This window comes from Oryx dammah, unplaced genomic scaffold (assembly GCF_014754425.2).
Source record: "Oryx dammah isolate SB20612 unplaced genomic scaffold, SCBI_Odam_1.1 HiC_scaffold_19, whole genome shotgun sequence".
NCBI classification, from domain to species: Eukaryota; Metazoa; Chordata; class Mammalia; order Artiodactyla; family Bovidae; genus Oryx; species Oryx dammah.
In genome coordinates this window covers 43,471,854-43,494,231 of record NW_024070203.1, presented here as the reverse complement: position 1 = coordinate 43,494,231, position 22,378 = coordinate 43,471,854, and the positions used below count along the sequence as shown (strand labels likewise).

General features: G+C 39.4%; 1 protein-coding gene and 1 long non-coding RNA gene across 2 annotated transcripts in view; one reads left to right on the top strand and one right to left on the bottom strand.

Moving 5' to 3' along the window:
- The window catches only part of CPA6 (carboxypeptidase A6), a 301,255-nt gene extending 280,327 nt beyond the window's left edge, over positions 1 to 20,928 (top strand). Inside the window, exons 9-11 of the mRNA XM_040261346.1 lie at positions 12,630 to 12,832; positions 16,885 to 16,969; positions 20,471 to 20,928. Of these exons, the coding sequence (XP_040117280.1) occupies positions 12,630 to 12,832; positions 16,885 to 16,969; positions 20,471 to 20,658 (476 nt within the window). The 3' untranslated portion in view covers positions 20,659 to 20,928. The remainder of the gene's footprint in view (positions 1 to 12,629; positions 12,833 to 16,884; positions 16,970 to 20,470) is intronic.
- On the bottom strand, positions 6,780 to 18,460 carry LOC120878647. The gene is made up of 3 exons (XR_005724601.1): positions 18,425 to 18,460; positions 13,911 to 13,976; positions 6,780 to 6,900 (listed from the first exon to the last, which is right to left on the bottom strand). It is a non-coding gene; the product is annotated as an uncharacterized LOC120878647 (long non-coding RNA).
- Positions 20,929 to 22,378: the final 1,450 nt, after the last annotated feature.

Sequence of the window (22,378 nt, the reverse complement as noted above, 5' to 3'; positions counted from 1 at the left end):
AACAGGCAACCAAACTATATAATAATAATTTAGTCACTAAGCTAAAGATAGCATCAATGGCTTAATGGACACCAACTTGAGCCAACCCTGGGAGATAGTAGAGGACAGGGAGGCCTGGTGTGCTGCAGTCAATGGGGTCGCAAAGAGTTGGACATGACTCAGTGACTGAACAACAGTCACTAAGCATAGTCAAGGACCTTTAGTTCCTTCTCAAGAGCTACTAATAATATTCTGAGCTATATCTTGTGAGCTGTCTTATAGATACTGAAACCCCACAAGGTGGAAGTTAACTATTGCAGTACTTGAAGACCAGACGACAAGCATGACATAAGCTGCCATAATTCTGAGAACCAGCCTCAAAGAAATGGAAACAAACAAAACCCGGAACTGAAGATTAACTGTACTTAAAACAACCATCGTGACACTGGTCAGACCACTGATGACCAATTTCAAAATGATTGTCAGAGCTGACTGTGCTGTTTCTGCAGGTAACCTAGCCTCCTCCCTCTGTCTATAAAAACTCTTGCCCACTGATTGGGGGTGAGGGGAGTCAGCCTTTGGACAGGCGTCTTGCCTTCTCCCTCACTCCCCCAGCCCCCAAAGTGGAAAAGTTTGCTGGCATCCAAAATACAGCAAACTTTCTACCAACCTGTCCTCTTTATTGGCTTTTGAGCAGTGAGCAGCCAGACCCCGCTTTCAGTTACACCACAGCAGTACGTAAGAATCACTAATTCGGTCCCTAATCCACCCAGGACCAGTGAAGCCAGAGCAGTGACACGCCTGTTCACTGAGCTCATTAGGACAGCTCTGACCAAGCCTGGTTTTGTGATTTTCAGCCCACTGCTGCTTCTAATACCACTTCTCCATTGCTTCTCTAAAGACTACCTTCCACTGCAGTTTTCTATCCAGAAGGACTAAGGTTCATAGAAACAACAGAATTTATTTTTTGTCTTTTTTTTTTTAAGTAAAGTAGTATCTTTTCAAGTTTCATCCATCTTGAGTCCCATCAATTTTCTTTGCTATCACAGCCTCACCAGGTCTTCCCTGGTCTCCTGTGCTCTCTCTTCTCCCTTTGTACTCCTGTGCACTCAGCCTGCACTGCGCACTTTATGACTGTGTTATATTCTATATTGTCTTGTCCTCTCGTTTCCTTATATGTGCACGCAGTGTCTTCTGCCTAGATTTACGAGGTCCTTGTAGAGTTTTGCATCTCAGTACTCAGAAATGAAAGAGGTGATCTATGGTGTGGAAGTTAAACTGCTGAAGCTTTCAGAACAGAGATGTCTGCTGCTTTTTTGACGAGACTACCATCTCCCCACTCTGCACTGCAGAGATCCTGTTATATATTCTGCAGTTGTTCTGCATGTAAAGATAGGAAAGAGACGGTTGTTTCAGCTTCAGAAACAATATATTGGCTCCCATAAACTGAGAGAAAACTAATAACCTGTACATTCTCATGCTCCTAAAACCTAGAGTGATGGCTTTGATGATTCTTGTTCCTCTCCCCCAGAAGTCTGTTTTATCATTGTTGCCTGGCTATGGAATTCTTTTATGGTGTTGTTTCTTTGAAATGTGTCCTGGTACTTTAGCTTCCTGCTATCTTGATCTTCTGGAGTACAGCAGCTATTTTTGATCAGAATCTGTGTAATTGAGGCTAGGTTTGGACAGGATTCTTCAAATTGTATATCCAACATGGTTACTTAAAATCCGCCAGGGACTTTCTGTTCAATAATATTTGTGAGCTCTTTCTTCACATTTTAGTAAAGCCTGGATAGTGCCCCAAAAGGCTATAAATAAAATTAGATTGTTTTAGTGGTTTTCTTTGACCTGAATTAATTTATTTCCATCTTAGAAGCCCCACTATTCAGGATTCTGATTTTATTTTTTAAAGATAAATGAGTAAGGCAAAAAATTAGAGAGATACACTGGCAGAAAGCATTCTCAATGTGATATCCCATTTTGCTGCTGAATCAATATGTAATCTGTGGTAAATAACCTTGGCAGGATGCCAATCAATAAAATTAAACCATAAAGCGCTATAGAATATTCCAGTGTCTAATGTGTTTCTCAGGCAAACAATTAAATTGAGGCATAACCCTTCTCCATATTATACCATTTAGTTCATATATGATAATTATGAAATAAAATGCTTTTGAGTTTATTTTGCACCCAACATTGGTCAAGCACTGTGCTTTGCCTAATCGAGTAGGGAAATGGGTTTGCATACATTTTAACATAGGCACTAAGTTTTATGACAAATGCAGATAAAGGGCATTACAGGCATACAAAGTACAGGCACCTAATCCATCCTGGGGGCCACTGGAAAAGATGCCAAGGAGAAGTGGTATCTGAAGAACAAGTAAAATCAGACTGGGAAGAAAAGAGAATGCATCAGACAAGGGAACAGCATGTGCAAAGTCATAAGACAAAGGTCTGTGGAATATCAGGAAAATAACCAATAGTGTAGTGAAGAATGTAGTGTATTAAAAGTAGAAGTAGAATGTTTTAAGACAGACTGGTAGAACCTAAAATTTCAAGCAAATCAACAAAACAGATCATGAAAGGCCTTATCCCATAGGCATCTGGTCAGAAGGAAAAAGCATAACCATCTGACATTCTGAATTCCAAAAAAGGGAGAAACTATGTAACCTTGAAACTATTATAGAACTACAGAAGGTCCATGACATTATCTGGAAAATGGTTAAATACCAATCACAGTGCTCTCTGTATAGCAACAGGACAAAAATCACCAACTGAGTTTTGGGTTTTTTTATTTTTGGCCATGCCTCTCAGCATATGGGATCTTAGTTCCCCATCCAGGGATTGAACCCATGCCCCTGCAGTGGAAGTGCTGAGTCTTAACCACAGAACTCCCAGGCAACTCCCATAATTTTTTTTTTTTAAGACAGTAAAACACACAACAAGATAAACTGTAATACCTGCCACTACTATTTTCAGACACTTTGACCACACTACCTCTACAGCCCTTTAAGCTATAGTAAAGACCTCCCAGGTGGTGCTAGTGGTAAAGAACCCACCTACCAATGCAGGAGACGTAAGAGACGCAGGTTCCATCCCTGGGTTGGGAAGATCCCCTGGAGGAGGGCATGGCAAGCCACTCCAGTATTCTTGCCTGGAGAATCCTATGGAAAGAGGAGCCTGGCGGGCTACGGTCCATGGGGCTGCATAGAGTCAGGCACGACTGAAATGACTTAGCACCCACTCAAAGACTTTGGAACTTTATCTAGAAGGCAGCCACTGAAGGGTTTTTAAGTAGCAGAGCAATAATATCAGTTTTACATTTTTAGAAGATTACAATGACATTGTTGAGAAGGCTGAATTCAAGGCAAGCCAGACTGAAGGCAACGAACTATTATGGTAATGCAGGGGAATAATGCTGAGGGTCTGCACTTTGCTGGTAGGAGTCACATAGAGATGAAACGGATGGGATCGGCTGAATTTGCTCTCCAATAGGATGGAGGGATTAGGGAGAGGGCAACTTTCAGTGTCTCTCCATCTAAGTTTCTGTCTTGAGTCATTTGACGAATGAGGGAAATATAGGTTAAGAAACATTGCAAGAGGTCACTTTGGTGGGTAGGGAAGACAGAGATGATTTCATTTAAGGACAGCATGAGCTTCCAGTGCCTCTGAGACAAGCCGGTGGAGATGTGCAGAAAGCTTGAGATCGAGATTCAAGACATTGACTTGAACTAGATCTTTCCTATTCAAGAATATTGCTCCAGGAATTTTCCCATCTCTATCATTTTGTTGTCTGGCTGGTTGGGTGGTGTGTTTGTTTGGTTCTCTACTGGGCTTTCCCCCGTCAGCATGAAAGCATGCCATTATTCCTCTCATCTGAAAAAATCCTCTGTCTCCCCTTCTTCCACCAGCTACTGCCCCATGTCTCTGTTCCTTTTCAGCAGAGTCTCATCCTCTCCTAGTCCCTACACATAATATTATACTATATAAACTCACTACCCATAGTATTATACTCTAATCAAATCCCACATTGCTAAATACAATGGTCACGTCTTGATCTCACCTTACTTAGTTTCTAAGCTGCTTTGACCAAGTGAATCATGCTTTATTTTTCAAAACATTTAGCTTCACTTGACCTCCATAATATAAAAACTCTCTTCCTAACTCACTGGTTTCCTCATCATTTTTTTCACTCTATTTTTTGGGGGTAAGAGTCGGACACAAATGAGCAACTAAGACACACACACACATATACCATTTTTCTAGATTCCACATATATGTATTAATATACAATATCTGTTTTTCTCCTTCTGACTTACTTGCAAAGCAGAAATAGAGACACAGACTCTAACATATAGGTGCCAAAGAGGGGGTAGGGTTGGGAGATTGGGATCAACATATATACACTACTGTGTATAAAACAGATAACTAATAAGAACCTACTGTATAGCACAGGGAACTCTGCTCAGTGCTCTGTGGTGACCTAAATGGGAAGGAAATCCAAGGAAGAGGGGATAGATGTATACGTATAGTTAATTCACTTTGCTGCACAGCAGGAACTAACACAATGTTGTAAAGTAACTATACTCCAATATAAAAATCAAATTTAAAAAAAACTTCACATGACCTGGGCCCCCGTTGATTGTCTGATCTCATTGATTTCTACCCCACCCTCAACACTTGGCTCTATCCACAGTGGCCAGGCTCACACCAGGCCTGCTGTGGAACCATCACATTGGCTGTTACCTCTGCCCAAAACACTCTTCCCCAGGTGCAATGGCTGACTCCCTGTGTTCTTCAAATATGCTCAAATTCAGCTACTGAGAATAACTTAGTGCCATCTTTGTAATCGCAACTCATGTCCCCAGAACTCCTGACCTTTCTTTCACTCCTCTGCCTTTTCTCTGTTCCACAGCACTCTTCTGCTACACAGCGCAATTACTTATTCACTGTGTTGTTCATCTCCCCTTCACTGTCACTGCTACCATTACAATGTAAATTCTATATGGCAGAAACCTTGATTTTGTTCATTGACCCATCCTAGTTTGAGGTGCACAATACTGAATGAATGAAACTATCAATACATAAACAGTAGTTGAAGAAGTCATAGTCACTCAAGAGAGATTATTGAAGAAAATGGACTACGGGCAGAACAACTGGGTACTCTTCTTTTAAGGGATTAAAAGAGGAAGACAAACCCATAAAGAGGGCTGAGAAGGAAATAATATAGTTGTTGGAAGAAAAATAGGAGAATGTGGGGGAGAAGGGGAGGAAGGTTCAACAGGGAGGGGATATATGTATACGCATAGCTGGTGCATGCTGTTGTATAGCAGAAACTAACAACATTGTAAGGCAATTATACTCCAATAAAAATAATAATAAATGAAAAAACAAAATAGTAGAGATGGGAAAAAGGAAGAGAGTGTATCAGAAGCCAAGGGAGGAAAATATTTCAAGCTCTGTGAGAAGCCAGGTAAGGCTTCTGGTCTCCTGAAGGATCACCTGGTCCTTCTTAAGCCATGGACCCTTTTCCTGCTTTGCTGGCCAGCCTATATCTTTTCTGGCCCTGTCCATCCTCCACACCCCTCTGCTCTCTCTGCACGTTCCTTGAGGAAATAGTTCTTGATGGAAATGTGGCATAAAAAGGAGAGTGAGGTGACTAAGCAATACAGAATACAGAGTTTTATAAGAAATTAACATTTGTGTATAGAATAACAGTCGCAAATATTCAAACAATAAAGTCTGTGGCTAAAGGGGAAAAAAAAGCCTTCCTGTTGTAAACACTCCCCTCCAGTTACGAATATCTCTCAATCCATCCCCTGAAAGAAACGTCATCAGCACACTGTCACAGCTTTTATGCAGTCTAAGAGGAAACTTGATGGCCTTTTTTGGCTATGACCTGTTAAAGGCTCACTCATGAAGCTATCACTCAGGATAGCTTGGGTTAGGGGCAAGGGAGGATTTGTATCTACATGCATAAATAATCGGGGCTCATCACCATAGAGAAGAAGTTTTGAAGTATCCCATTTCCTTGCTAAACATTTATTAAGGTATAATCTTGGGAAAGCTCAGAATTTCAGATTTGAAATTATTCAGGAAATGCTTAGGTAACAGAATGTTCTCATACACCAACAGGCTTTTTGAAGGTAGTTTGTTGTTGGTGGTGGTGCTGGTGGTGCTGGTGGTGGGGTCCTGGTGAGTTCTCAGCCTTCCATGGAGATGAACTGGTGTTGTCTAAGCAAAAACCTAGATATCAGCACCCGCCCCTGAGGAGGGTCAGCTTAGCTTATTCATTCAACAACAATTAGAGTGGAGCAAAGGTGTCCACTTTGCTAAGTACTGGGAATAATAAGGCATGACTTCTGTCCTAGAGTTCACCCTCTAAAGAAGTGGAAGAGTCTATAAAAATAAATAACTACAGTACAACATACATGCTACTGAAGTTACAGCCAGACATAGTCATCTGTAGCATTATTCTATATTCCAAACCCTGCTGTTCTTCCCATCCTATGTCAGATCTGTACCACCTATGTTAGTAAGCGATGTTACCAAAACCTCAGATATACCCAGAGAAGATTCAGTGAAGATGGTGTGGGAAAGCAAGTGCCTCAGGTCAAGAATAGTGTCTCCCTGTGGCCATATAGCCAGAGATACAAGACACTCACCATTCTCATCTCAGTCTATAGCCCTAAATGCTTCCCACTCCAGAAAGGAATAATAGCACTGGCTCTGTCTTCAGTACAATATATTTATCCCTCTTGCTACTCAGAAGAATTTTATTTCTTGAAAAAGAAAATCCGTGTTTGGTTTTTCTTACCTTGTAAAAGATAGAAGACAGCAATCCTTACCCACTGTTAGCTGAAAAACAAGTAGATCTCTAGTTTCTACAGATTCAGGAATGGCTTAGAAATACTTTACAATCTATAGAAAGAATGAAAAATGAGAATACTAAAGAATTATGTGCCTTCTTTCTTGACAGTTTGAACAAAGCAAGTAATTTATCTTTAGCAACTTAGAATGTTATTTAGAAGAGGGTCTGATTTTCTAAAGAAATGCCAGTTGAGCTGTCATTCATTATCCCAATTATGATATTATCTAAGGATACAGTTATCAGAACACTTTATATATGTAAATAGCATATATATTTAATATAAAATTTGTTTAATGGGCCACATTTGTTTATTTTGACATCATAGAAGCCTCCAAAATGAAGTTTAAAGAGATGGTTTGGACAACTAATTCCTAGTTAGATCTGATGGATCTGGTAGAGGACAGGAAGGGGGAGAATGGGAGGAGTTCTCATGGTATCATGAAGTGACTTCTACCACCACACTCTTAGAGGACCATTTGGAAAATAGCTACCAATGGTAGCCACTAGGGAAAACAGAATGGTTTCTCAAAAAACTATAAACAGTATTACCATATGACCCAGCAATTTCACTCCTGGGTACATATCAAAAACAAAAACACTTATTCAAGAAGGAATGCACCCCAATGTTCAGAGCAGCATTACTTATAACTGCCAAAATGTGGAAGCAATGTAAGTGTCCATCAACAGATGAATGGATGAAGATGTGATATACATATACATTGGAATACTGCTCAGTCACGAAAATAATGAAATTTTGCCATTTTCAGCAACATGCATGGACTTAGAGGGCATTATGCTAAGTTAAATAAGTCATACAGAAGTAGGAAGGCTGAATGATACCACTTATACATGTAAAATAAAAATACAACAAATTAGTGACTATAACAAAAATAGAAGCAGACTCAGACATAGAGAACAAGCATAGTTACTAGGAGGGGCAGTTATGGGATGAGGGAATGGAAGGTACAAACCATTAGGTGTAAGATAAATTCAGGGATATACTGTACAACATGGGGAATATGGCAATATTTAATAATAACTATAAATGAAAGGTAACCATTAAAATTTTGTAAAAATTTTTAAAAATAGTTACCAATTCATAGTAATAACAACAGTAAAGAAGATATACTGAAGAAAAGAATGATAAAATATTGGTGATGAACATAAAACACCATCTGAGCAAATGGAATGGTGGAACATGTTCTTGGATTGGGTGACTCAGTATTATAATATCCTCAAAAAATCAGTATAAATTTAGTGCAATTCCAACTAGAATCTCAACAGGGTTTTTCATTTATGTTTTGGGGGACTGATAAAATGATCATTAAATCTATATGGAAAAGAAAACAGACCCTAAAAAGCCAATAAAACTGAAAAAAAGAATAACAGTAAGGGGAACTTGTCTGCTATCAGCACATATTTTATTCTGCTATATTCTGATAGGCTAACAATATGGAAAGAGACTAATAGAACAACAGAACAGAGAATCCAGGAATAGATCAACAAATGCAAGAGATTTTAATATATGACCAAGGTGGTGTTTCAATTCAGTGGGAAAATGGTAGAATATTTCATAAATTATGCTGAATGAATTGTCTATCAATATAGAAAAACTAAAGACAAAGCTGTATGTTACGTATGTATAAAAATAAATCCAAAAAGATTAAAGACTTAGATGGAAAAAAAATAAAATGATAACATTCTTGAGGTTTCCCTGGTAGCTTAGTGGCAAAGAATCCATCTGCTAATGCAGGAGACATAGGCTTGATCCTTGACATGGGAAAATCCCACATGCTGTTGAGCAATTAAGCCCATGCGCCACAGCTATTGAGCCTGTGCTCTAGAGCCCAGGAGCTGCAACTACTGAGCACACATGCTGTAGCTCCTGAAGCCCACACACCCTAGAGCCCGTGCTCTGCAACAAGAGAAGCCACAGCAGCGAGAAGCCTGCACCCTGCAACTAGAGAGCAGCCCCTGCGCCCTGCAACTAGAGAGCAGCTCCTGCGCACTGCAGCTAGAGAAAAGCTTATGCAGCACCAAAGACCCAGCACAGCCAAAAATAGATCATTTTTTTTAAATGACAACATTCTTAGAAGAAAACCTATAAACAAGCTACAATCCCTCAGAATAGGAAAAAATTCTTAACCAAGACAGGAAGCCCAAAAGCCATTGAAAAAGACACAGTAATTATATAAAATTTAAGATGTCTAAAATTATAAAAAGCTATCATAAACAATTGAAAAGTATAAATATGAGGATAAAATGCAATGCAGATGACAAACATCTCTACAAAGCTCTTTTATACATGAGTAGGGCTGCCCCTGCGGCTCATTTCCCCACTGCCAATGCAGGAGACACAGGTCTGCTCCCTGGGTCAGGAAGATACCCTGGAGAAGGGAATGGCCACCCATTCCAATATTCTTGCCTAGGAAATCCCATGGACAGGGGAACCTGGTGGGCTATGGTCCATGGGGTTGCAAGAGTTGGAGACAACTTAGCAACTAAACCAACCAACCAAAAAAAAAGATAAACAGCCCAACAATAATATGAGCTAAAGACAAGATTAACCAATTCAGAAGCATATCCAATCCAATGTCAACCTATAAATCAATGTTCGAACATACTTGCAGTAAGGAAGGCAAATTTTGCCATCAAATGGCAAAAAGCAAAAGGTGATGCACTTTCAGGGTATTGTTGGCAGAGACTAAGAAGAGATGGTGCTCTTCACCATTGCTTGTGAAAGTATCAACAATAACAATCTTAGTAAGCAATCTGACAAAATTGATAACTAAAATCTTTTTAAAACTTTAAAATTGTGTAATACATGAAATTTAAAAACTGTAAGTGAAAAAAGTACACATTGAAAATGAAAAAATAACCAATGAATATGCCAATAACTATGACATCTTTCAGAGAGGGCAATGGCACCCCACTCCAGTACTCTTGCCTGGAGGATCCCATGGACGGAGGAGCCTGGTGGGCTCTAGTCCACGGGGTCACAAAGTGTCGGACACGACTAAGCGACTTCACTTTCACTTTTCACTTTCATGCATTGGAGAAGGCAATGGCACCCCACTCCAGTACTCTTGCCTGGAGAATCCCAGGGATGGGGAGCCTGGTGGGCTGCCGACTCTGGGGTCACACAGAGTCGGACACGACTGAAGCAATTTAGCAGTAGCAGCATGACGTCTTTATTTCACTCTCACATTTCAATGAATTCAGCTCTAAGTCTAGACTCAAATTTCCTGTTTCAAAAATTCTTTGCAAATATTATTCTAGTGTTGCTGTTTTAAATGTCAAGTGAGCTGAGCACTGAAGAACTGATGGTTTCAAATTCTGGTGGTGGTCAAGACTCTTGAGAGTCCCTTGGACTGCAAGGAGATTAAACTAATCAATCCTAAAGGAAAACAACCCTGAATATTTACTGGAAGGGCTGATGCTGAAGCTCCAATACTTTGGCCACCTGATGTGAACAGCCAACTCATTGGAAAAGACCCTGATGCTGGGAAAGACTGAGGGCAGGAGGAACAGGGGATGACAGAGGATGAGATGGCTGGATGGCATCACTGACTCAGTGGACATGAGTTTGAGCAAACTCTGGGAGATAGTGAAGGACAGGGAAGCCTGGCATGCTGCAGTCCATGGGATCAAAAAGAACTGGAACACAACTTAGTGACTGAACAAGTGCTGCCATTTAAAATGTCAGATGTGAGTCTAATTTCCTTCCTCTATAGATGGTCTGCTGCTTTCTCTCTGGAATTGATTCCTTGTTCCTAAATTTCACTGTACTGTATCATGTTGGTATTTTCCCTTTTCTCTCTCATGTTGGTACACAATAAGCCCATTTTACCTTCAATTGTGGCAAAATTTCAGTTAGCAATTCTTCAAATGTTTAACTTGATTTTTTTTTCATTTAATAGCCCTACTAATCAGATGTTGGCGATTATTCTATTTTTCATGTCCTTTCATTTTTTTTTTCATTTTTACAATTCTTTGTTCCCTTCTCAATGCCTCTGGGAATGTTTCAAAATCCATTCCATCTCATCAGTTCACACATTGATTCTATTCATGCAACCCATGAGTTAGGTTTTCTCCATTATATCTTGTTGGTTCTTTTTATAACTTCTTGCCCCTGTTTAATATTTCCGGTGCCCTCCCATATGCCCTTGAGAATATTTATGAGGGTTGTTGTGAGCTCTTGTTTCTCTAGCTCATTACTTCTGCTCCGGGAAGTAGCTGCTCAGTTTGTGATCTCTCCTTTACATCAGTGTTGCTCAAAGGTCTCATTTTTTCTGTTCCTTTTGGAGCATTAGCTATCGTTTTTATATTAAGTTCTGAGTTCCATCCATATCCCAGTTGCTTTCGAGACTTTGAGTCCAAAATTAGACTCAAAGGAGGAAAACCACAATTGCTTTAAGTTCCCTATCCTGACTCTCCTTCGGCATAAATGAGACATAATGTCCTCAAGAATTAGCCTGTCATAGTTTTTTCATTTTCAGTAGTGCTAGACTAAGTCGTAAGTGAGTAAGTGAAGTCGCTCAGTCGTGTCCAACTCTTTGCGACCCCGTGGACTGTAGCCTACGAGGCTCCTCCATCCATGGGATTCTCCAGGCAAGAATACTGGAGTGGGTTGCCATTTCCTTCTCCAGGGGGTTCTCCTGACCCAGGGATCGAACCCAGGTCTCCCACATTGGAGGCAGACGCTTTAACCTCTGAGCCACCAGGGAAGCCTTAGACTAGGTCATAGACCTACCAAACATTTTCCATTTGTTTATGGAAAAGAGTTACAGTGTCCCAGGTATAGGAGAGATAGCAAGGACTCAGAATGGCAAATCACTATGGAAAATGCCATTATTTCCAAAATTTCTTGGAACCTTAATCCTCTGTGATTATTACTGTAAATCTTATTTTCCTCCCTCTCCTTCATGGACTTGCATAATTTTTTAATTTCAAAATTTTTTTAATTTCACTTTGAGGATTTCTTAACTGAACTGACCCTGAAGATAACTGGAGAGCTCTCTTGGGTTTTATAAAAACCAGTTTGACTATAGCTGATCTAAAAATATAACAGAAATTGGCGTGTTCTGTGGAATTACCTCTGTCTTGCCTCCCTGTTCTTAATATATCCATATTTGTACCTTACCAGACATCTATACAGATGTCTAGCCTTTTCTTTTGATCTGACATTTACTTATTCAACAACTGTTTGTTGAACACTTGCATATTATTGTCCTAGTTGTCAGGTGCCCAAAAAGAAAGACACAGTCCCTGCCTTCACAGAGCATTAGAGTCTAACAAAGGATCCAGATTGAATGCAGGTTCTGTTATAGCAGGGATTTCTTCCTATGTTGTTTTCCAGTATATCCCAGGCACCCAGGTCAGTGTAAATATTGACTGCATGTTAAATGAGTAAACTATTGACACTTATGACAAGTGGGTTGAGTGTTATGGTGGTAAACTGCAAGTGTCATGGAGTATATAAACAAGAGTCCTTACCTGCTCTGGGGGGATCATACAGAATTAGTTCACCAACTGTTGGAGCCCTCCTTTTAGGGTGGTTTATGCAGGCTTAGCTAAACAAGCAGCATCCAGTTCCTATTCAGGCTGCCCAGCCACCTTGGATTTTTCAGTATTAATTTCAGTAAATGACAAGTTAGATGAATTGCTTGATAATATCGTGTGTTTACAGAAACAGAAGAATCAGTTTAACAATGCCTATTTGCGTTTCTTCCTTTTTGCCTGCCCGTGCCTACACCCCATTTTCTTTTCTAACTTGCAGATGAAGGAGCTTCCATGCATCCTTGTGATGATACGTACTGTGGACCTTTCCCAGAATCTGAGCCGGAAGTGAAAGCTGTAGCTAACTTCCTCCGAAAACACAGGAAGCACATCACGGCTTACCTATCTTTTCACGCATATGCTCAGATGTTGCTGTATCCATATTCTTACAAGTATGCAACAATCCCCAATTTTAGCTGTGTGGTAAGTACTCGAAGCTGGATATGTGTGTCGGGCTTCATGCTTTTCCAATGCCAAGATGGTCCTATGTAATGATGCAACAAGCATTGTGTGTGTGTGTGTGTTATATATATATATATACACACACATATATAGTTATACATATATATATAGTATAGTTATATATATTATATATAATATATAGTATATATATAGTATAGTGTATATATATATAATACTATTTATGATTAACAAAGATAAATGACATATATACATATCATTTATCTTTCTTAATCATATACAGTAACACATTTTACAGATGAGGAAACTGAAACCTAAACATACTAAATAATTAAAATAAGAACACACCACTACTTACTGTCATACCCAGGATTCACTCCAAATCTAGCTCCAATGTTGTTGCTTTTAACCACTGTGCTATACTGCTTCTCAAATGCTATCATTTCCAAACTATTTACTTTCTTACCACATGTTATTTGGAAAATGTCAGGATAGATTTGATTTGTTTTACAGCTTCGGTCACATATGCAGGAGTGTAATTAACTTTATTGAGTCAATAATTGTTCATAAATTATAGTCTGACTCTCATTAATTAAAAGCAAGTTTCAATTTACAAGCGCTATTTGCTTAATGCTACTAAGTCTCTGAGCATGTATCTGACAAGTTGGTGCTTAGAATGAACGGCTTTTCAAGCATGAGATTACTTGAAAGTGAAAGAGCAGAGTTCCTTCCTCTCCTCATCTCAGAAACCCAACAAGCTATCCACTACAGGAATTAATTCCTTGTAAAGTGAGTCTGGCTCAGAGTCTATAGCATCTAGAGGCCTATGAAGTTCAAAGCCAGGCCAAGCTAATAGATAGCGTTACAAGTAAGGAACAAGGAGGGAGAAGGGATTGGGAGGGGGCGTAGGCAGGCTTTGGGTTGCTGTTGATGTTCTGTTCTTTGTCTGGATGCTGATTACTGGATGAGTGTGTGCAACTTGTGATCCTTCATCGAGCTGTAAACTTAATTTGTATACACTTCTGTAGGTTTGTTACACTTAAAAGTTTTTTTCATAAAAGCATCCCCTTTCTTCCTATACCTCGATCTCCAAATCCTGCATCTGTTGCTTGGGGTTGCAGGAATTCCTGATCTAGATGTCCAGGACCTAGGAGGAATGAGGAACATGAGGTGGTCAGAAGGTGGTCTGGCGAAGGCTTGTTTCCTATCCAAAAGAGGAACTCTGTTCTTAGCATTTTGTGCAAGAATTCTGAGCAAATTCTCTCTCTTGAGAAATACTGTAAAGGTGGGAGTGATACTAGATGGTGCTATTCTTCAGCTCCTCAGTGGATCAAAGATGCTTTTCATTTTCGGTGTTAGTGACCTGGCAGCCTAGAACCTTGTGCTGCAATATTTCTATAGGCAATTGTTCATCCCTTTCTAAAGTAGGCACAGCATCTGTTTGTATCCTCACAACTGATTATATAGAATATGCAATGTATCAGAACTATCACATGAGGATGGTCTCCATATTTTTAATTTATTTTCCCACCAGCAGTTAAATTTCTTTTTGTCTTGGATTAGAGGATATGGTATGAAAACTGGATCAGTGGTTCACAGCCAGTGATGAACTTTCCTCCCAAGGGACACCAGATGTTACTGGACACTGGACAATGTTAGGGACATTTTTTTGATTGCCACCACAGGGGTGGAAGATGTTACTGGCATCTAGTGGGTAGAGGCCAAGGATGCTATGAAATATCCTACATTACACAGGACAGCCTTCCACAGCAAAGAGCAATTCAGTCCAAACTGTCAGCAGTAACCCTATTGAGAAATCCTGTTCGTGGGTTGCAGATAAGCTAAATCGCTAAAACCAAGATTACAGTTCTCAGAAACTAGATAGTCTGTGAATGTTAACCAGAAACCATTAAATTCTGTTCAACTTGTTCAAAAGCATTCCATCAATATGTAGGACTCTGTGGTTCTGCTAACGGATTTAGGTCATGAAGTTGCTTTTTTTTTTTAACTCTTAAAAAATGATTATTATTATTTTTGGCCATGCTATGCCACAGCACGTGGCACGTGAGATATTAGTTCCTTAACCAGGGGTAGAACTTGTACCCTCTGCATTGGGAGCATGGAGTCTTAACCACCGAATTGCCAGGAAGTCCCCAAAACTGCTTTAAATATAAAAATATTTGAAGAACAAATATACTTCTTACTTAGCTGAGATCCAATAAAGGAGGCCTGGGTCCTTCTGAACAACTGGGGGGAAAAAGCAATGGAGAAAGGAAGAATCATTTAAACTCATCTAAATAGATGCCACCCTGGAAAATAATTCTTAGAAAATTTGATGAAGTTTCTACTCTTTGTGGAAGAAATATGCCTAAACTTCTTATCAACATACACCCCAGTCACAGAAGTCCGATGATCACAAAAGGCTAAAACTATGTTTTGTGAAAACAGGCAGAGTGGTTTTTTTTTTTTTTTCCTCTCAATAGATTTTTCCCCCCTTGGGTTTAGTCATCTGAAATAAGGAATAAAGGTCTCCTCATATCAGAATGCAGTAATCTTCTAAATGTAGAAATATCTGCCCTTGCCGTGGACTATTGCTGAGGCCATTGGAGAAGATGTTAAAAGTCTTTGCACATTCTCCATAAAGATACATCATTATGGTGTTTACATTCCTATTCTGTTAGCTCCCACGAGGAGAATGTCGTCATCAAGGAGATCAATAATAAATGTTTGTCAGGTCCTACTGCCTGCTCCCTAAATAGCCACCTCGTGCAGCATTTGCTGCAAATGCTGCTCTCTACATCCCAGAAGTAAGTGAGAACAGCAGGCTGAAGCCGGGTCCAACACACAACACCGTGTTGCCCAGAGTGCTTCAATGTGCTGCATTAAATTATTCACAGGCAAGTGGAAATGGGAGAGTCATATACCAGTTTCAGCATACTTCTTTGCCCCTCACTGGTCACTCAATATGTCTCTAACTCCTTGCTGAAACTAGTCCTTTCACATCATTTGAAAATGTTTTCACAGGGTAGTCTTTATCATTTGAGTCCATCTTAGGATATTCACCTTTAGGTATTTTGATGGCATTTATTTTTCCTGCTTTTTGGCATAGGTATGAAGTTCCACCTTAGAATTTCTACCTCTTAGCCACACCTGGCTGAGCTCTGCCAGAGGAGTGTGTAACCTTAGAAGTCAGGAAGCATTCTGAAAGTGTTTTCATTCCCATGAAGGATAAACATACAGAACACGAGGAGTCACTCCTACTGAATTAAAGGGTTTGAGAAGTGATTCAAATGGGTTTTAACTACCTCGAACCTAGCCATTGAAGTATGTTCTTAAGGATTGATAAGATTATCTTGATGCTCTTGCCGATTTATGCTTATTCAACATACCTGCAAGAAATAGTGATTAAGGGGACTTCCCTCATGGTCCAGTGGCAAAGACTCCATGCTTTCCCTGCAGGGGGTGCAGGTTCCATCCCTGGTCAGGGAACTAAGATCTCTCATGCTGTGTGGCTAAAAAAAAATTTTTATTAAAATAATCTATTTTTTAAAATTTCTCTTAAAAATAGTGATTAAGTATTACAGCCATGTTGCTAAATGGTGTATATGTGGCTATTAGTAAGACTGACATGAGCTCTGCCCTGTCAAGCATTTTGTAATTTATAGAAATGGTGTCTCTGAACTAGTTCAAAATGAAGAGGGCAGAACACTAAATCAGTCTCAGAAGATGTCTTTATTTCAACCCAGCCATTCCATGCAGTGTAACCCCAGTCTGACCACTGAACTTTGATGAGCCTTCCTTTCCTTGTCTATATACGGAAATATTACTGATCACTGGCTCACTGTAGAAATTAACTAAGGGAAATAGTGTGCTCTAAAACATACTGCAAATGCAATATGCAACAAAGAATAACAATATTACCATTAAATACAGCTATTCATCAGTGTCCCCAGCGTTCTCTAAATTGAGTACTGATAATGCTCAGACATGTCGGTGTTTCTAAAGGTTTCAATGCAGTGATATATGTGATATAATTTCTCCATTTAAATTAACAGGAATCTGCAGCTTACAACGCTGTGAATGCACTTCGGTCAGTTCATGGGGTACAGTACCGATACGGGCCTGCCTCCAGCACATTGTGTAAGTTTCCTTTGGATGCTGTGTTGGAATCATCTCTTGAACAAATATCCTGTGTAATGACTTCCCTTTTAAAAAAAAAGAGAGAGAATATGTCCCCCACTCCCCAAAATGAAATTTATGACTACCAAATTAGCCAAGGAAGATAGAAGTTTATGTCTGACTAGTTTTACTCTGCTTGACAGAAATGACTGTCCCAATCCAAATAAATCCTACACAGAGAATATGCTAAGCATGTAATAAAGACTGCAGAGTTGAACTGAGAGCTTATGACAGTACAAAGTACCCAAATGGGCTCCTTAAGCAGTTGTAACTCCTGTGAAATGGTAATGGGCCTTGAGAAGAAAATGAAGTAATGTTTCAGCTCTGAAAGAGCTTCCTTTTTATCCCTTTCCTTCACCATTCTTGTTATGACATTCTGTTTCTTACATAACACCATCAACTGAATTTCTTCTTGAACGGTAATTAAAATATCTATTTCACGTGACTAAAGAGTAACAAGTTCTTTCCAGTGTATGGACATAACTTGGACATATATAGAACCAGGAGATGTGGATTCTAGTCTTAATTCTGCCACTAGTTAGATGGAATCCTGACGAAGACGATAATCCTGGGCTTCAGTTTGCACAAGTGATGCATGAGGAATGCGACTAGGTCATTTCCCATAGTCTTTCAAACTCTGCAGTTCATTAACAGACTTCTCTGGGGACCCAGTGGTTAAAAATCTGCCTGCCGATGCAAGGGACACAGGTTTAATCCCTGGTCCAGGAAGATCCCAAATGCCTTGGGGCAACTAGGCCAAGTGTCACAACCACTGAAGCCTGAGCACCTGGTGCCTGGGAGCCACAACAAGAAATGCCACCACAATGAGAAGTCCACACACCACAAGAGAAGACCCCACTCTCCACAACTAGAGAAAGCCCATGCACAACGACAAAGACCCAGTGCAGCCAAAAATAAATTTAAAAATAAAATTCATTGACTATATGATTTAGAAAATCTAGTGAAAAAGCATATATTCCTGAATATCTAGTGTTGTTCTAGAAGCTCACCATGATCATATAGTGGATCATATAATATACACTATTATGTTTGTGTATAGACATTGACATTCAATTATACTTTTCAATGAGCTAGCAAATTTCTCAATTTCTTTAATTTATCCATTATAGCCAATTTATCCATTTCTAACCAATCACTTCTTCAGCCTTCAGAAGAAATGCTTGGCTTGTTAATTAACATTCTTTATAAGTTTATCCTGGTAATGGTGATATCTTAAGTATCAGAAATTTTTTTTAAGTTAATGATCATTGGTCTAATGCTGACCTTTCTATAACTGTCTTTTAAAAGAGCCACTTTGAAAGGGAAAATATAGTATTTTAAAAAATCACATTACCAGTTAATGCCAATACAATATATATTAAAAATCTAAAAACATTAATTTTTAAAAAGCCTTACTCACAGTTCACCTTTCAGCTTGGTATTAAGGCACAGTCATAGTGTTATATTTACTGAGAGCAACCTGTTACCATAGAAATGAGGCTGTCATATCGCCATGATGTAAGGGTTGGCAAATATTGTCTCTGACTTCGGCTACTATGGCTACTATTTGCAGTTCCAGTGACTGACTCTAACCCAGAGGGACAAGGAAGCCACAGCCTACCTTCTGGCCCCAACTGAAGCAAAGGGGTCCTGGGAAACAGCAGAGTCATTTGATTGTCATCGTCATGTAATTCTATCTAACTTGTCTTAGCAAAAATGGCATCAAAAAGTGGTAGCATTTGAAAGGGAAAATTTTTAAATAATGGTGTTATGTTAGGCTGGATCATATAAACTTCAGAAATAAGTATATAAAGATTCTTCTATGAAAATTTATTCATTTATGAGTTAATTATTAAAAGCATGTTATGCTAAAAACTGCATACTAGGCACTTTGGGGTTAAAGGTACTGAACAGTAACACCAAATGCATCCTGATTGCTTTAATTTTCACAACAACTCTATGCAGTAGGTACTATGATCCCTTTTTAACAAGGAAGACAGAGGCACAGAGAATCCCAGAAAGTGCTGTGATTGGATACAGTCCAAGCCCACAGTGTGGGCTTTCAGTTCTGTGCTGGAAAGCTGGAGTGTGTAAGGTCACAGAAGCCAGAAGGAAAGAGTTTCCAGAATGGATTATCAGCTAGGTTAAATGCTGCTGAGAGGCTAAAAGTGTGACCTGAGCAAGGAAAAAACAAAAAAGGAGATTAGACCCACTGTCATAGGTGACCTTCAAGAACAAAGGCTTCATAGTCTGGTAGAGGCAAGAACCAGATTGAAAGTGGTTGAGGATGTAGAAGCAACATATATAGATTATCTTTTGAGAGCGAAAACAAAAGAAAGAAGAAAAAGAAAATAATATATAATAGGGATCTTGAGAAGGAAGTGCTCCAGGGATATAGGGCTGGGACATTTTGGTCAGTGAGGATGCAAGAGAAGGGGTGGTCTTATTAGCAAAACAAGGTCCTGGAGAAGGGACCCTCTCGCTACCAGAGAAGGCAACAAAAAATAGTATCAGACAATGTCACGTGTAAAAGATGAGCAGCATTTCTTCCTGAGCTAGGAGAAAGGTGAAGAGTGGGATGGAAGCAGAGGAGGTGCTGGGTTAACTACCCATGATGAGAGTGGAAACAGTGATAAAGTAAGGGGCAGGACCAGAAGAGAATGACGAAGGGTATGTAAGTGAAGGTCTGGAAAAAGGCACCTATAATACCACTGGTAATGGAGAAAGACTTCAGAATGAATGAATTTACAACAGATTTTCTCTATCTACCTGTTGAGATCGAAAATGGAGAAACTGGACTTCGGAATCGAGAATTAGTAAATCAAAAGCAGAAAAGGGCTAGGAAAGAAGGGTCTAGTGAGAAATTTAGTGGTGTGATTCATAGTCAGTTAGAGAGTTCCATGAAATTCTAAGAAGCCTGTGGGCAGTCTTAGAAACTGTAATAATTAAAGACAAACAACAAGTTCATCAGGAGTGAAAAACATAGGGGATATAGAAGAAATGAGTTTTCTGAGATCAGAATTTCAATATTCTAGACCTTGGAAGAAAAGAAAAAAACCCACAATATGGGTATGTTTCTTGGTGAATGAAGTGAGGGTGGAGAGAAATGATATTGAAGTTGAGGCTGAGAAATTGAGGTCATTGTACTGGAAAAGCATCACTACATAGACTAGATCCTCCAAGAGCAAAGTTTTCATAAATGTCAGAGGCAAGAACCAGACAGAAAGTGGCTAGGATGATTTATGATGATAGCAGGTATGATTTATGATGATAGCAGGTATGATTTATAAGTTCCATAAGCTCAGTGTTAAGGAACTCTGGTTAAATTGCTCCTGTTGAAAGGATATTTAATTGGAAAGATTTAGTATAGCTTAGTAAGCAAGTACTATATATACATTTAGAAAATTACATACTCTAGTGAAGTTGACCTTTTTTTGTTTTTTTGTTTTTTTTAACTTTTAGATGTGAGTTCTGGTAGCTCAATGGATTGGGCCTACAAAAATGGAATACCCTACACGTTTGCTTTTGAACTACGTGACACTGGGCATTTTGGCTTTTTACTCCCAGAGACACTCATCAAACCCACCTGTACAGAGACCATGCTGGCTGTGAAGAATATCACAATGCACCTACTAAAGAAGTGCCCCTGAGACACCCCAAGGGGCAGGTCAATCACCAGAAAGAGCCGATTCTGTGCAGGATTCATTTGGAAGTGGGTGTATATTGTTACAGAGAAGGGCAACTGCTGAGAGGGAACCTATTGTGGACTTTAAAATCCTTCTCATGCAATCCCATTCTCTGTGGCAATAAAAAACAAAGGTTAAAATATATATATATATAGCCTACTTTGTTGTAAGAGAAGACATCCATTTCTGTCCATTTAGAGTCTTATTTGTTTAAGTGGGAGGGGATATTTTCTAATTTTTTTGTCTCAAGAAATGTACATATTGGGGATTCTACTTCAATAAATCTCATGTTCTCAGTTAAAATCTAGGCTACTAATCATGTTTTATCACTTGGTTCTCATGTAAAATGAACATTTTTAGAATGGATATCATAAATATACAGCCTAATAAGACCTCAGATTATTCATATCACCCACTGGCATTAGTGCACCAAACACCTATAAAGATGTAGCAAGGAAGGGCAGTTATGTTCAGACTTCAAGAATGCCACTTAAAAAAAAAAAATAGAGTCAACATTAATTGAGGAGCCAGTTAAGAGCTTTACACTTATTAGCAATCTCACCAGTTCCTCAAATACTATTGGGCTTCCCTGGTGGCTCAGAATCTGCAATCCCAGCTCCCGCAACCCAGAAGACCTGGGTTTGATCCCTGGGTCAGGATGATCCCCTGGAGAAGGGAATGGCTACCCATTCTAGTATTCTGGCCTGGAGAATTTCATGGAAGAGGAGCCCAGTGGGCTACAGTCCATGGGGTCACAAAGAGACAGACAGGCTGAGTGACTTTTCACTTTCAGATACTGTTGTCATCCCCATTTTTCAAATGAGGAAATTGTGGTTTAAAAGGATGATATCAAGCAGGGGGTGGGGTGGGGTGGATTGGGTAATTGGGATTGGCATATATACCCTACTATGTATAAAATAGGTAACTAATAACATTGATGACTATATTGCATAGGGAACTCTACTCAGTGCTCTGTGTTGACCTAAATAGGAAGGAAATCCAAAAAAGAGGAGGTATTAATATATGTATGTGTGTGGCTGATTCACTTTGCTGCACAGCAGAAACTAACACAACATTGGAAAGCAACTGTTACAAAAAATTTTTTTAATGTTTTTTAAAAAGGTAATATAGATTCCCATTTCCAAGAATATGATAAGTATCTGTACTGGTAGAAATAACTCAAACTTCTAGACAATATGTAATTTTAAAAAATCATCTTTAAAACATCAGATTAAGGAGTAAAGAAACCTCAGGGAAGGCCTTGAGTGAAGACAGGATCCTAGAAAGGTAAGGCGTCCACTGAGAACATCCGTCAGATCAGCTGAGTGCAGACTCTGATTTCCGCAGCATTTCAGAGAGTGGTCACAGAGAACAAAGCCCAGCGTGAGTCCACGGTGGGAAATCTAATAGCAGATTCTCCTCTGACCAAAATTCTGGAATTTCAAAGTGCTAATCCTTCAGTGTAAATAAATGCCCATACTACCACCAATGAACCTCCAGGCAAATTAACTATTTCAAATTTTGACAAAAGTAGAGAGGGGACAGATTGCCACTGAGTACGTGGAACCATAGTTCAGCCTTCACCCAGGTTTACAACCCAAATTCAGACTACCTAGATAGTCTGATAGGCCTCTAGCCAAGAGTTCAGTTCTGATTAATCCCAGGCTGGTTATACATTCCAAGT